Genomic DNA, 17,122 nt, shown 5'->3' with positions numbered 1-17,122 from the left:
TCTTATCTGAATGTAATAGAAGAAAATTACAGGTCATCCAATATTTTATATCTTTAACACACACTGTCAAGTTGGATGATTTTAGAGATCGGGTTGGATTGAAATATATAGTATATATTGTATCATCGGCATAACAGTGGAAACTAATTCCATGTTTTCTTATAATGTTACCAAGCATATATTAAGAATAGCAGAGGGCCGAACACAGATCCTTGTGTCAATCCATAATTTACTGACATTATCTCGTATTTTTCCACGTTTAAATAGACAAAATACGGTCTGATAGGTACAGTCTAAACTACCTTAATGCCTGTCCCTGAATACCAGTGTAATTTTGTAGTCGATCTAAGAGTGTTTTATGATCTATAGTGTCAAACGCAGTACTAAATCAAGTAAAACTAGTATTGAGATACAGCCAGAAGTAAGTAATTTGTAATTTTAACGAGTGCAGTTTCTGTGCATTGATAGGGCCTGAATCCAGAATGAAATTTTTCATAGATATCATAGACATTTTTTTTTTTTTTTTTTTTTTTTTTTTGCAGGAAGACTTTTTCTAGTATTTTAGTCATAAATGGACGATTTGAAATGGGTCTGTGCTAATTCATTTGGATCTAGTTCTGGTTTCTTAATGAGAGGCTTCCATTAAAGGTAATTTACCTTTTTATTTAGCAATTCTCACTTCTTTTCTCACAATTGCAAGTTTATATTCTGAGTTACATCAATTATATTCTGGGTTTTATTTTATTTTTCATTCCATGACTACTAGACTGGCTGAGACTGTTGAACGAACATTCCTACAATTTACACCCAGCCCAACACATATACTCTACACTACTTTTTCTACACTGCAACTGCAATAGTTGGTAATTGGAGTATGCATTGCTGCAGTAATCTCACAATTTGCATTATATTTTTTTCATATGGACAATAATTTCTAAGTCTATGTTGTCTGGTACAAAGTTTACACTCATATTGTAAGATTCTCTGATGTTATTTCGTTGTTATTTACAACAATGACACAATAAAGAACAAATCAATGACATAAACAAGCTTCCATATTAATGTAAGGCTTGTAAAATGCTGTAATTTTTAGTAGCCTAGTCTAATAAGCTAAATTTATTTTTTTATTTTTTTAAATTACTGCTGATATCTTCGAGTTCATTCTTTGTCAATCCATCCTCCTAGCTAAAACCAATCCTGGTGTACGTTCAAAATAAGACTGCGCCTTTAAGAGGGTTTTGTATTCACACAAGTGGAGACTGAGCGCTCGCGCGCTTCACCGATTGTTGACAACGCGCGTGCACTACTACGCTTAAAGGAGTGAGGTGAATTTTCCCTTTCATACTGACGGAGCATCAGCACAAGTGCATTTAGGAGGCTGAGACGTTTTTTCTTTGCACATTTTTGGACCACAGAAGCAGGTGCACCGCGCGCACTCATTATTTGACGCAAACCCGTAGTCATGCGCTCGCTTATTGCCGAAAAGTTAATTCACGCTTACTAAGACAAACACATCGGGAAAAGTAACCTGGTTCCTGCATAGAGCGTGCTTTATAAATTACTCGTTGTACGTTCACACGGGGAATAATTATTCTAATAATGTCGAGGAAAAAAGCGGTGAAAGGAAAGGGGAGTTCAAATTCTCCGAGCTCATCTCCCATCAGCGATAAAGAGAAGGGAAAGAAAGTCCTGACCCAGTCCAACGGAGTGGTGTATCCCAGCAGACCCTCTCTCAGCAACAGTGGAGAGTTCTACGACATCGCCTTCAAGGTACAAGACGAGCTCATTTCAACAACGCGAACATCATGCAGTATGGCAAGCCGTCTACACATTTATTCATTTATTTATTTTTTATATTAGCTTACTAGTAACCAAATTATTATTTTTTTAATATTTACTACTAAGTAATTTCAGTGCCTAGTATATTTTAATTGCACTAGTTCTATTATTCCAATTATAATTAGTATCTTATGACTAGTTCTCATTCATTACATCACAATAGTATCAAGGATCCATTTAATTGGTAACTAATTTGAGGTAACTAACATTCTCTGGGCTTCTGAGGCTCTTCATCCTGAATTTTGTTGAAGTAATCTTAAGAATAACCTTTATATTAACAGTAATATTTCAAGAAAAATGCTTTACTGAACTGGACTGAAGCTGCATGTTTACATGATGCATCATTTATTATAAAAATCAGGCTTGTAGAAGGTTTATTTGTTCATCTCTCAAACATTGTATTGCATTGCATTATATGTTTTAAAACTACAGAGCTTTGATCATAAACTAAGCATTTAAATATCTTACTAAGACATATTGGCCGATATAGATTTTTGTATGCATTTTATGTCAGTATCTGCGATTATTGTTATAAAGATCTCATAGATTTGCATTACAAGCATCAGAATTTCATCACTTTTTGTCCATATAAATATCAGCATAATTATAATCAGCTTATTTTTGCTCAGTTTGAGTCTGAATAAAATTGAGCTGTTTTTTCCTACATATTCTCCCTAAATCATGCTATGAGCCATGATGTATATGATACTCAAATTTTTGTTTTTTAATTTTAATTTAGATTTTCTTATATTTTGTTCAATAAATTGTTCCACTTGAATTTTTTTTCATAAAAAGATAAGCCAATTATTAATTGTTAAAATGGTTTGCCATACATGTGCATGCATATGTGATTGGAAATATTTTGCCAGCATAAACATGGCTGCTGTGTTATAAAATGTATATTTAATAGCTCAAATGATTGTGTGGAGATTTACTATGCAATGAGTTTGTGGCCTTTATTTATGCCACGGCAATTAAAAACAATGAAATACTATCCAGCTGTCCCATATGGATGGGGATTTTGCGCTCTGTTTGACTGGAGTTGAGCCTCTAATTGAACAGCTGTGTCAATACAGATAAGCCAGAGCACAGAAACTGAGTTCTCCAGCCGGACTCAAGCATGCTCAGTTACAAGCATTCACACCGACCGATTCGGCTTTCTCCAGTCTGAATAATCAGGGCCCGTATTCATAAACAATCTTAATGCAAAGAGTAGCTCCTAGTGACAAAATTCTAAGAAAATTCTTAGAAATGTGGGCGTTTACTCTTAAAATTAAAGAAAAAATCCTAGTAAAGAAAAAAGTAATTCAGGAAGCATCTTAACCCTTAAAAGAGGTTTTAAGGTTAAAATTGTTAGGAGCACGGACGAGGACTTTTAAGAGGCTTAAGAGTTTCTTTAGCAGAGGAGAAAATGGCAGAAAGACGAAGAGGGAGAAGAAATGTGTTGCAGACGATGGATGACAGTGAGTTAATAAGACACTATAGATTAGATCGAGCAGGGATCATGTTTGTGACAGATCTTTTTAGAGACACACTAATATCTCCAACACAGTGCTGCCATAGAGCCAGAAATGAAAGTAATCACTACATTACGATATTTGGCAACTGGGAAAATTCCATGTTTGATACATTAAAACCAACATTCAAACCAACATTCAAACCACCACTTAAATAGACATGCCAACAATCAGTGTAATTGGAAAGAGTGGAATTTTTTTTTATCATTCTAAGCCAATCAAATACCTTATAGGAAATTAACAGCATGGAAAATAAAAAAAGGATTTATATACACATATAGGCCTATAATGTGTGTGTGTGTGTGTGTGTGTGTGTGTGACTCTGAGAGAACGGTCAAATAGGAAAAATTGCGCATGTAATTTCAAAGTGAAGGCTTAGAATAGACCCTATACTTAAAATCACTTTTTTTTTTTTCTTCTTGGACAACCAACCAATCACAGTCTTCAAAAGATAGTGTCATACATAGCAACGGGGTCAACCCCGCCTCCTCACTAAGATAAAAGTTTTTGTCTTTTCCTTACTCAGAGTTGCTCTCAGATCGGTCCCGAATCGCTTTTAAGCTAAGACTCCTACGTAAAAGTTTTTAAGCTAAATTAAGAGTTTTCTGAGAGGATTCTTAGAATCTTTATGAATACGGGCCCAGGAGTTTTGAGCTTTACATACAGTATTTAGGCTTAAATGTTTAAGTGACGTTTAAGTGACTTCGATGTGGAAGACAGTTCTGATCTGGTGAATAATGCATTTATATAATCATTCCCTGATGTTGAATCATATATATATATATATATATATATATATATATATATATATATATATTAGTCATGCTTATTCATCAAATTGCATCATATGCAATCAAGAACATCATCAGTCATGAGTGGACAGTGCAAAAGAACAGGAATAGCTGTGCAACTCCCGATTTCCCAAAGTGATCCTGCAGATCCATACGTGTAAACAAGCATTTCCTAACGTGCTTTCTACTCCTGCATATCATTTAGCATTGGTGTAAATATTACTAAAATAAATAAACCTTTTTTTTTTACAGTCTATGAAATAAACCAATGCTATTTGTGAAAAATTATAATTTAAGAAGCTTCATCCTTTAATTAACCTTTAAAAGTTTAGCATACTTTTAAAAATGGTACTTATTATTGAAATAATATACTTAAGTGTGAACTGAATGCAATGTTTTCAGACACTTAATTGCATGTTATTTACGATTAAATGAAAATGCATTAAAGTTTAAATTGATATAAAATGCAATAAGTTGCTTTTTTGACTCACTTAAGTGGGACTTAAGTAATTCTTTATGTACATTAATTTCATAATGAATTCTATTGTCTTTGAAATGATTAAAGTATTCCGACACACATTTATAAATAAAACTGAAATATACTTTAAAGCCACTTCTGTTCGAACTTGTCATGTATGCAAATATTTTTCTAATTATACATTTAATGATGTTGCAATTTAGTACATTTAAAACATTAACTTTAAATGTCATATCAAATAACACACTTCAAGTACTTTACATGTGCTTTAGCATGTCAACACGTCAAGGTTTGTACTTCTTTAAAGCATGACAAAACGTGATTTAAAATACTTTAAAATAAAAATTTGACATGCACTTTTTAAAAGCATGTTAGAAACAGTCACGGAAGTGTATTCTTTTTAAGTGACCTTTTATTTCATTAATGTTATATTATGTTCAAGTAGCTTAAAAACAAAACAAATATACTCTAGAATTTGAAGTACACGTCAAGTGCACTTCACTTTTACTTAAGTTTTAACAGGTCTGAAGGGAATCTAAATAAAACAGTGAGTTTATTTTGAAATGAAGTTCAGAGAAGTCAACATTTTATGTTTTATAGCTTTACCAAAGCAAAATCCATTCCCTCTGCAAGCAAACCTCTCCGATATTCCTGTCTTTAATCTTTACGGCCTTGAAAGAGTCTCTCTAAGTGCTGCAGGGAAACAGACATGGTTTGATTGACACTGATGGAAGGATGAGAGGATGTTTGTCTCTTAATAGAATAAGAGGCAGGGAAGACGAGGGAGGGATTATGGGATATATTGCATGCTTCATCATGTGTTTTTCTCCAGGTAATGCTGGTCGGTGACTCTGGCGTGGGGAAAACCTGTCTGTTGGTTCGCTTTAAAGATGGAGCATTTCTGGCTGGGAGCTTCATCTCAACAGTTGGTATAGACTTCAGGGTGAGTGGAGAATATGAAATATACATGCATTCATGCATATGCACTACCTGTCAAAAGGTTGGATTAATTCAGGTGTATTTAAAGTGAAATATCGAAATAAAGTCTCATGAGACTTCTTTTAAACATTAATAAAAAGTAATTATTCCATAGTGTAAATGCATGCATTTACATCAGCTTCAGAATTCATGGTCGATTATTATTTCAAGGCAATCCTAAATTGCACTCATTTAAAGTCCCCCTGTGGTGAAAATCCAGTTTTTAATGTTATTTATATGTGTTTTTAATATGCTTTAAGACAAACCATGTGTAAATTCATAAGTCGACAGCATTGCTGAGTATTTCCTCCTTAAAACTGCAGTGAACCAAAGACAGTCTCAAAAACACGCTTTGAAATCGCTGGTGTTTCTGACGTCACAAACTACCTTGTAACCAATCAGATCAACGTGTGATCGTCAACCAGTGGATCTCTGAGCTGAGTGAGTGAGTGGAGGCGGGGCTCATTTGCATATTCATAGAACCGCACATACTAAATGAGGCAAGGGTGTCGAGTTACATTCACAATATTTTAAGGAAAAAAACGTTTAAATATGTCATTTTGGTGATCAAAGATGAGTTTTAAAGGGTACAATTATCGACTACAGGGGGACTTTAAGTAACATCAGCTGGTTCTTAAAATGAAAAGATGGCAGACTCTGTCTTTATTTTCTTTGGCCTTACATACAAACACTAAAGTCTTATGTTTTTCTTTTATGAAGCGACAAAGCCCTAATTTGTTACATCTAGCAATAAAATAGGCCATGTGTGTGTCTCTTTTCTTTTATATCAATAAGAAGAATCCATCATTATCTATTGAAGCTCCTCAGGGCTTGTATTTTCAGAGTAATTTTAAGAGCACTACAGACAGATGACATGAACAGATGAAGGATTTGTCGTTCTGAGACAGCGGTGCATCATTTCAGCTCTTCCATTACTTCAATACTGCCAAGGGCAAAGAGCTTCACAAGCTCAGTATTTCATCATTTATGTGAACTAATCTAGAGGACTGGACAAAGTGTCTTTGTGTTCGGACTGCTTGGGTCAATGAATTTCGGACAGGGTTCATTTAAGGTCGGTTTTTAGATGGACGGTGAAAATTGTGTCTGGAGTTTACAGGTCTTTTTTAAAAAGATTTTTTCATCAAAAGGTATATTGAATAAAATTCATGGTAGTTCGTTAATAAACTTGATATTTTATTTGAGATATGATGCCGAAAAAGTGAAGCAACATGGCATACTATACATAGGAACATAACCATTTTATTTTTCATTTAGTTGTGCATTAATCTTAATCATATTCCCTCTCTCTATCTTCAAATGTTTTATTTAGTTTTACTATCAGTTAATTTGGCAAACAGTTAGAAAATTGTTACAAACAAAGAGAAAACTGAATCAACGTGTTTCAACGCATGCATGCTCTTTCATTCCTGAATGATCAGTGTTTTTGAATTAATCGCTTGAGTGAATGATTCAGTGACTCAGTTATAAAGACATTACTTGTTTCGTTCCTGAATGATTTTGTGTTTTTGAATGAATCGCTTGAGTGAATGATTCAGTGACTCACCTATAAAGACATTACTTGTTTCATTCCTGAATGAATCAGTGTTTTGAACAAATTGCCGAGTGCATGATTCATTGACTCACTTATAAAGACAATTACTTGTTTCGTTCCTGAATGATTTTGTTTTTGAATGAATCGCTTGAGTGAATGATTCAGTGACTCACCTATAAAGACATTAGGCTACTTGTTTCATTCCTGAATGAATCAGTGTTTTGAACAAATTGCCTGAGTGAATTATTCAATAAGTCACTCATAAAGGCCATTACCTTTTTCTATGAATCAGTGTTTTTTAATTAATCGCATGAGTGAATGATTCAGTGAGTCACCTATAAAGACATTACTTGTTTCATTCCTGAATGAATTTGTGTTTTTGAATGAATCGCTTGAGTGAATGATTCAGTGACTCGCCTATAAAGACATTACTTGTTTCATTCCTGAATGAATCAGTGTTTTGAACAAATTGTCTGAGTGAATGATTCAGTGAATCAACTATAAAGACATTACTTGTTTCATTCCTGAATGAATCTAGCCTGGCTCCGCCCTCCTGCGTACTTCCTCTCAATTTTATTTCCCTTCAGTACTACGTCTGGGATTGTGGTGTATTCTTTGGTTTACTCCGATCATTTTTTTGTCGGTCCAATCAGCGAACAGAGGGAGTGGCTGAGAACGATGACGTTGAGGTTGTGCGCTAGTTTGAGTTGTAGGGTTACGTTACGTCACGACCAAAGGTTAGCGATTGGTTATGGCAGATCCAGAGTGACTCTGGGCAGATCCAATAGTTTTAAACTTCAACAGAGTACCCGCCTACAAGGAAGTTAACGCTTGTCAATGGAGAGAGGCCAGACTCTCTGTACAAATGAAATGTACGAGAGTCTGGTAGAACCAGGCTAGAATGAATCAGTGTTTTGAACAAATTGCCTGAGTGAATTATTCAATGACTCACTCATAAAGGCCATTAGTTTTTTCTTTCCTGAATGAATCAGTGTTTTTAAATAAATTGCATGTGTAAATGATTTAATAACTCACTCGTAAAGACTACCCCCCCCCCCCCCAACACTCCTGTCTGGATCTGTTTGGATAAACTAGTAGTCCAATGCACAGAAAATTACAGTTTGCCATTGGTTAAGCCAGAAATTGACTTGTTGGATTTACAGAAACCAGCATTTATGTGAAGTCGTGCTCTGTAAACGGTACAGAAGAGAGACTTTATTGAGCCGTTGATCTGTAATCCCTGTTATCCTCACTGTGACTGCTGGATGCGGCACTTTAGACCTGAGATCCATTTCATTTCCTTTAAATCAAGCTAAATGTTAGTAAAAGAATTTGTACTTGTCCATAAATTGTGCAAATTTGCTTCTTACATGTTAATGGTGATATAAAATATGCTATCCACGGGTCATTGCCACAAAATAAACGGTAGCAAAATGTGCTTAATTTGTGTTGATGACCATCTAACTGTAAATGATCTGGCATATTACATGACTTTATGTTAAATGATTAGGCATGGAGTATTAATAAAATATGCATTGTTTTTGTGTGCAGTGCGACAGATCTATATAACAGCAAAAATCACTGTTATGTATATAACGTATATGTATATATGTTATATAATCTCTGACATAACTGCAAAAAAATATTTTCTAACTCAGTATTTTTGTCTTGTTTTACATTAACAATATCTCAACATTCTTAAATCAAAACACATTTATATGGGAAGAAAAATGACAAAAGATATTAAGTCTTGTTTTCTGAATAGATTATAAAAATTAAGTTTATGTTTAAAACAAGAAAAATGTCCCATTGTCAGATATTTGTTCATATTTGTTTTTATTAAACCAGACTTAACATCTTAAATAACTTTGCTTCTCCAGAAAATGAATCTTGATTTAAGAATGTTTAGATATTTGTATGGAAAAACAAGATAGAAACACTGAGGAAGAACATCATTTTTGCATTGAATACAGAAGAGTAATATTAAACTGCTGAATGTGGAATGAAAATAATCTATTGATGTGTCATTTGTGCTCTTGCTGTCCTTCAGTTAATAGTAAATTGATTTTAGTGTAAATAATACATACGCTTCTTCCCGGCATATGATTGTCTGCTAGACTAATTCATTCAATTGATCTTTGTCAAACAAGTATTCGCTATTGAATACAACTAAATACTAAGGCAAAAATAGTTCTTAAGAAATCATGTTGTGTGCAGTGTTGCTCTATCCTCAACATCTGTGCTGTCGATTACTGCAGAAAATAATATTGATAAGCAGTTTATGAGCCTAAAATGAATGTATTGGCCAAATGAACAACATGTAAAAGTAGGGATGCACCGATATGAACATTTTGGCTGATACCGATAATTCTTTATATTTGAGAGCCGATAAACGACAAAATGGCGGATAAATCTAAATCCAAATTTTTATATTATTTGTGAGAGCCTGATTACAAAAACAAAAGTTTCACCATTAAATGCATGTCCTAAACACGCAATTATGATGTTCTCATTATAATTGATGTAGCCGATATGACAGACTTGCGCTGCACATGTTGCACTTTACTGTATTTTCCTTTTTTAAGTGATTTTAATCATATTTCAAGCAATTCAAACCCATCATGTTATATCTGAAGGGTCTCAGCTGAAGGAAATAATACATTATTTATCGGCTTTAATATATCGGCCAAATTTTCTTATCGGGCTGATAACAATAGGCACGTTTCCATTACAGATTTGCGAAAAACTTTTGCGATTTTTTTTTTTTTTTTTTTTTTTTTTTTTTTTAAATTACTTTTTAATTTATTTATTATTATTTTTTTTTTTTTTATTTTTTTTAAATGTCGACAAAAAACTATTTCGAAATGACGCCATTTCTATTAACTGATGTTATGCGACTAAAACTTCATTTTTTCCTCTCGCGATAAGTCAAATAATTCCAAAAACCATGGCAACGGACGCACTAGCCATTATTATTAATCGAAGGAGATGTGTGTGTGTTTTCCAAGCATTAATGGTAAGGAACGACCCTTATTATACTTGTGAGCGGCACATATGAGGTGTTTCTGTAAATGTTTCTCCTTCATTTCTGCTTCGAGGTCTTGATTGTGGCATTTATTTGAGGTTTAGAATCCATTATTCCTGTAATTCTTTTGTCTTTTAGGAATTTAATAAAGAACTCTGTCTCGTATTCTGTCCAAACACACCGCGTCATCTACGTCAGTTGACGGTAAATGTGCAAAAACTGTTTCCATTGCTTTCCATTAAAAACTTTTTTGCGATAAATGCAAGTTTTTGCGAAATTGACGTGTTTCCATTGGGCGTATTTTCAATTTGCGCAATTTGAAGGGTAATGGAAACGCGGCTAATAACATAAAAATATATATCCGCTGATACCGATATGGTGGCTGATATATCGTGCATCCCTGTGTAAAAGAGATTGATATGGTCTTATTTGCTTAGGAAATGATCTCCATCATCTGTACTAAAATCGTCAGCTGTGAGTCAAGTCTGTTTAGATTTGCTGGTCAAACTGGTCACTTCTGATATCGACCATAAGCAGTTTCAGTGTGTGGTGCTGTTTTCTCACAGCATTATAAATTCCTCGTCCGTCATGAATGACTGATAGTCCTGCCCTTTCACTTCATTTATGAGACCGGCAAGCCTGATCTCCAGCTGAATATATTCATAAAGCTCACTTATAGCAGAGCTGTAGGTGTAGGAAACTACACCTAATGCCACAGCGGCTCATTTGCATCTGAATAGTGTTGGGAAAAATGGGTTCACAACACTCAAACGCATTTCCCGGTTTTGAGAGTCCTGGATCACGGCGTGTGTCTGCAGGCTTGCACTCATAAAGACACTTGCTGTACTGATAGTGTGCTTTCTCTGATCGCTCACAACTGGCAGGAAAACTGAGTCTATTTTTTCCTCTGTGTCTGGTTGCATAAAACAACCAGTCCAATCAGATTCCACTGTGCACACATCACTCTTGAGATTTCACTGATCTAGTTCTACACACATCCAAAATCCAAAATCACATCCAAAAAGTAGTTCTACTACTCCAAAATCGTATCAGTGGTTCATCAAGTCGTAACAGGGTGAAAGGCACTTCTGGATTTGTTTTGCGGCCCTATATCTGATATAACCGCACTATGCAAGATTGCCAGATCGGGTCGCGTTTCTGTAGTTCTGATGAGACATAAGAAAACTACAAATTTGACTTGCTTTACATCAAGCGTCACAATAGTAATTATTTAGTTTTTCTTCGTTTCGGATGTCGCAATACATCATACTTTCATGAAATAATGCAACATACTCTACCTTGTCTGTGGACATCGATCATTCCAAAGCCGGTGCTGGATAAACAGCGAGCGGCGAAATTATTTACGACAGCGGTAATGGACAATTCCGCTTCCAACCTGTAGGGCGACCGAAGAGGAAAAGTTCCTTAGTGTTGCTTTAAATGAACTGAAAAGCCATTGTGCATTGGTGATTTTTATATCAGAAGTTTTGAGATTTTTTTTTAAGTCTAAGTTTTTCTGCTCACCAAAGCTGCATTTATTTGATCAAAAATGCAATAAAAACAGTGAAATATTATTACATTTTGAAATAGCTGTTTTCTATGTGAATATATGTGAAAATATTATTTATTCCTGTGATCAAAGCTGAATTTTCAGCATCATTACTCCAGCCCTCAGTGTCACATGATCCTTCAGAAATCATATTAATATGCTGATTTATGATTATTATCAATATTTAAAACCGGAAATCATGATGCATTTTAATTCGTGAGATTCTTTGATGAATTGAAAGTTCAAAAGAACAGCATTTATTTGGAATAGAAATCTTTTTTTTAACATTATAAATGTCTTTACGGTCACTTTTGATCAATGTAACGCATCCTTGCTGAATGAACGTATTATTTTTTTTTAAATCTTACTGACCCCAAACCTTTGAACAGTGTTCAAATATATAATAAATCAGACTGATGTACAGTAGGCATGCAAGTTATAACAATCTTTGTGTAATTGTGTAAAAAGAAGAACTGATCAAGTAAATGTGTACCTTGAAATGCAATGCAAGTCGCTTTGGATAAAAGCGTCTGCCAAAGGCATAAATCTAAGTGTAAAAAATAAACATTTTAGCTGAGAACTAGTAGCTTACATTAGCATTAACAACTCATCAGTCCATTAGTGAGCTGATGCTTATTTTGCATTTGTTTCCCTCTGAGAATGACATGATAGCACTTTAAAAGGTGTCGGATGCATAAACCGAAAATCATTTACAGAGTTTTAAAACACTTTACAGATCATTCAACGTTTTTTTTTTTTTTTTTTTTTTTGTCATTTGACATTGAAAATCTGTTGCATTAAAAGAAATGGCATGTGGTGGTTAGAAGTACACTGTAAAAAAATGAAGTTAAGGTTGTAAGACTATTGAAATATGTTTTACAAGAAAATACGATTTCATTCTTTCTGCTTCAAAATTTCATGTTTATTCAATGCAGTAAATTTCGGAGTGAGAATAGTTTTCACTGTACATACAGTATATTTTCCACTATTATTGAAGTATTTTGGAAGCCCTTTCCCTGTTGTTTTGAGGCTTGGTCGTTATCTGACTGTAGAAAGTGTCCTTTTCTTTCACCGCTGGGACTTTAAGAATGGATGTCCTCGTCATGCATGTATGAATTCCTCTCGAGCCGCTTTCACAGGCTATCGATCCGCTTCTGCAGGACTACAGCTGTTGAACTACTGTAACACACGAGAGAGAGAACCACATGCATGCACACACTCTTTATGATAGGAGAGATGGATTTATTCCAGCTCTCAAACAAAGAGCTTCTCATGTTGTGATGTTCTTCCTGGATTTCACCCACGTCAGTGACCTCGACTCGTCATGAAGTCTCAGTGCTGTCTGCCTTTTCTTTATTCACCTCTGGCTCTCCAAAAAATCACTTGTGTGTGTGTGTGTGTTTATATAACATCTCCTGTCTGTTATTCTCAGTCAAACTGAGCCAATATGGTGATATTCTCATGGTGCATTGCAAACAACTATGGACTAAATAAATAAGAGTACAAGATTAGGAAAATAAAAGTCTTTGTGCAACACATGTGCCAAGAAATGTCCTCTAATGTTGTGAAAACAACATTCATATTTTCAATAGAAGTTTCAATTTATGACTTTTAAATTAATGCACATTAAACACATGTGAGTGTACACATTTTAAAAAGTTTTAATATTTTAAAAAAAAATACAAAATCATGAATTATTCATTTGTGAATATTAATTTTTGAGGAGTCAGACTACATGACATTTTATAATGAATCTTGCCTTGTCATAAAAAGTTAAATTATTTGATAATTGAAGACATTTAATGACCCTGACACACAATCCCTTTTAATCAGACTTTTATTTTATTTTTTTGCATTTATGCATTTGTCACTTTATCGAAAGATGACTTGCATTGCATTCAAGATATACATTTGATCATATAAATGAAGCTTTTCTTCATTATGATATCAGGACTTTTGTATCACCATGATATCTGTGACTTAAACCACTGTTGTTTTGGACATGTACAAATGGCGATACCATAGTATTACTAAAAATACCATGGTTTTGTGATTATATGTGTCATGATTACTGGGAGAATGTGAAAGATTCTCTATTAAAACTGTTTTTGCGCATTATCAGCAGGCACAGAATTCTATTGTTCGAGAAACAACTGAGCTTTTATTTATTCATTCACTTTCTGGCTAAACTTGAAGTCACAGCTTGAAAGCTCCGGTGTGGAAAGAGTCCCGTCGTCGTTTCCTCAGCATTTCTCTGTGATCTCACTTGTTCACACTCACTCAAACACATAATCTGTGTATTTGTCACTTAGACAACTGGATTCAGGCTCTCCGCTTTGTTTTTTAAAACAAATTTGCTAACCAGAATGTAAAATAAAAAGATAAATCACATCCCATTTTCATGCTGTAAATCACTAAACACTTGCTGTTGTTGACTGTAACGCGCTGTTCTCTCTTATAATGTTGTGTCACTCGAGGGTCTCTGGTGTTTAGAAAGGCTCTTATAGTGGAGACCAATTATCCACAACCAGCCTCTTCATTGGAGAGCCTGTCAAACTAACAAAATACATTTTTTTTCTTCCTATTTTGTGTTGTTGTCTATTTCTGATTCATGTTCATTTATATAATTTCTATTCTGACTTGTGTAAATAATTTTCAGATTTTATTTCTGTTATTCTTATTTTAATTCAGTGAGGAGAGTTTAAAAAAGCATTTCACTGCATGTCGTGTGTGACTAAACGCTATATATGTGTAAACTATACTATAATAAATATATATCTATATCTATATCTATATCTATATCTATATCTATATCTATCTATATCTATATATATATCTATATCTATATCTATATATATTATAAACTATACTATAATAAATATATATATATTATAAACTATACTATAATAACTATATATATAATAAACTATACTATAATAAATATATATATATATATATATATATATATATATATATTTTATTTGTCATTTATTACACACACAGTTATACACACATTATTATACACACAGTAGTATATGTATGCATGTATATATGTGTATATATCTATATAGATATAGATATAAATATGGATAAGATATATATATATATATATATATATATATATATATATATATATATTGTAGCGTTTATACGCCCACGTATAAATATTATTAATTATTATTCATAACGAATTATGATCAATAATTAATAATTTAATTATTTTCAATTATTTACTGTAACAGAATCAATAATATGATAATTTATCAGTTCATCCAATGAACAGAAAGCATAAACAATTATTAACTCTAGGAAATATAATATCTTCCTGGCCAAGAAAGAATAACCCCCTAACAGTAAATTAAGAAATAGGGTAACAGCATAGGTAACTTTTGATCGAAGTTCAAGACAATAAAATTTGATAAGCACATACACAAGCAATCTCTTTTCAAATACAAACAATACTTTATTGATTATATACTAACACGTACAGCTAATGTCTAACACAAACACACACACACGCACACACACACACACACATTCATACGAGTTGCAGAAAGGAAGAGAGTGAGGAAAGAGTGGGTTTAAGAGTGAAAGGATGAAATCTCACGATTCCATAATGCACTTAGACATGACCTGAACGAACCATCAAACATTAATTTAACCCTTCTATCGTTTTAGGCAGGTTATTAAAGTTATATAAATACACCAGTTTAGCTTTCAGTCTGGAGGTTACTTGCTTGTCTTCTCGTTCCTTTTTGGGAATTCCCTTCGTTGCGTAACAGAGGGTTCCCCCGGGTTCGTTCGTCGGCTGTGGTCTCCTTGTGCATGGATAGATGGGGCGAGAACCAGTCACGTGTGGCTGGCGGTTGCTGATGGTTGAATGAGTCTTTGAAGTTGAAAGCGTGCGTTGCAGCCGCGAATCGTGGAACGAAACTTTGCAGCAAAACTTAACTTAAAACCGAGACTTTCAATCGGAAAATAAAGGAAGACTTAGAAAAGAAAAGAAGACTTAGACGAGAGTAGTAAGACGGCTTGAATGAAACTGTTTAACCCATGTTCTACAGATCTTGATTTGGGTTATTTCTGCTCGTTTGTTACATGGTACTAGTCTGCCGGAACTTAGAGAGCTTAGAGCTTTTAGAGCAGCGAGAGAGAGAGCTTAGTTTTTGGGGTCTAAGGATTTAACTAAAAGTTTGTCCCCCCTCCTGAAGAGAGCGGACCAATTAGACACTGGCTTTGTCTCATCGTAAATCTGGAGTGTTGGTGTGTTCTCTAACTTTTAAGCAGAGAGGACAGAGGCCACAGTTTAGACATGATTTCTAATTAAAAGAAGATCAAAACATATTACACCGATATCATTCAAGCCATCTTGCTAGTTGTGTTCGTAAGATAGCATTGATATGAAACAGTACACACTGTCATTCACACACCTAATAATTATAACAATTACATGAATTATATGGGATTAAAGCATATCTTATTAGAATATGCATATAAGTGGTGGAAACACACAGGATTATGTAGTTGCGTGATTGTTTGATTGTAAGTCCATTGAGAATTGTTCTTAAATGATTTTATGTAGTTTATTGGTAAGAATCAGTTCTCTGGTTTGAAGAGACAGAACACTGTTTGTTCGTTCAGAGGTCTTAAGGAGGAGGGGTCAGGAATGCTGTGGTGTCATTTCTGAACCAATTTGTCTTTTAAAAAACCCCTCATATTGACAAGTTCTTCCTTTAGCTGGGCTCATAAAGGTTCTTAGTTGGGGGTTTTCGTTGGTTTGGTCATTAGAAGGGTCTTTTGCAGACTCTGTGGCGCCAGGATGGGTGACTTATGGCTCTGGACTGTGAGGACACTGTCTTTATCTTAACCAGTCCGTAGTTGGCCACAAAGCTAGCCATTGACCAGTTATTTAGTTAGTGTTGGGGGAGGCTCTTTTAAATAGCCAGAGTGATGAGGATCATTTGACGTTCTGAACCAATCTTCTGTTTTGTTCGGCAGGAAGTAGAGAGTTTGAATTAATTTTCTGGAAGAAAATTAGTCTGTGGTTGATTTCTTCTCATTGTCGTTACATATCCCCCCTTCGGTCGACGATGTGTTGAGTAGAAGACATCGGTGAACGCTGGAGAAATGGGTAGAGGAAGCAAACACAAACAGCAAACAACAAGACAACACCTCCATGACTGGTCACTTTACTGGTGCAGGGCATTAGATTACCTAGGCATAAACAGGTTCACTCTCTCAATATAGTTAATCACGTTGACTAAAGTTTAGTTCAATTTTAGGACGTTATCCTAATTTGTTTTGGGACGGTGATTAATTAATTTTGTGACTAAATTTGATTTGTTTGTTTTATTCTCTTCTAAATTGTTCTAGGTTTAGACCAATTTACCTTT

General features: G+C 34.3%; 1 protein-coding gene across 3 annotated transcripts in view; it reads left to right on the top strand.

Moving 5' to 3' along the window:
- Positions 1-1,233: 1,233 nt before the first annotated feature.
- Positions 1,234-17,122, top strand: part of rab26 (RAB26, member RAS oncogene family) — a 93,906-nt gene continuing 78,017 nt past the window's right edge. The window contains exons 1-2 of one of the 3 annotated variants that reach the window (XM_084134584.1): positions 1,234-1,770; positions 5,458-5,568. Coding sequence is in view for 1 of the 3 variants with exons in the window: in XM_084134583.1 (XP_083990709.1) it covers positions 1,600-1,770; positions 5,458-5,568 (282 nt within the window). In the remaining 2 variants the exon portion in view is untranslated. The remainder of the gene's footprint in view (positions 1,771-5,457; positions 5,569-17,122) is intronic. The other 2 variants (XR_014608909.1, XM_084134583.1) reach the window with 2 other exon arrangements.

Source organism: Abramis brama (assembly GCF_963993115.1).
Source record: "Abramis brama genome assembly, chromosome: 14".
NCBI classification, from domain to species: Eukaryota; Metazoa; Chordata; class Actinopteri; order Cypriniformes; family Leuciscidae; genus Abramis; species Abramis brama.
This window is presented reverse-complemented; position numbering and strand designations above follow the sequence as displayed.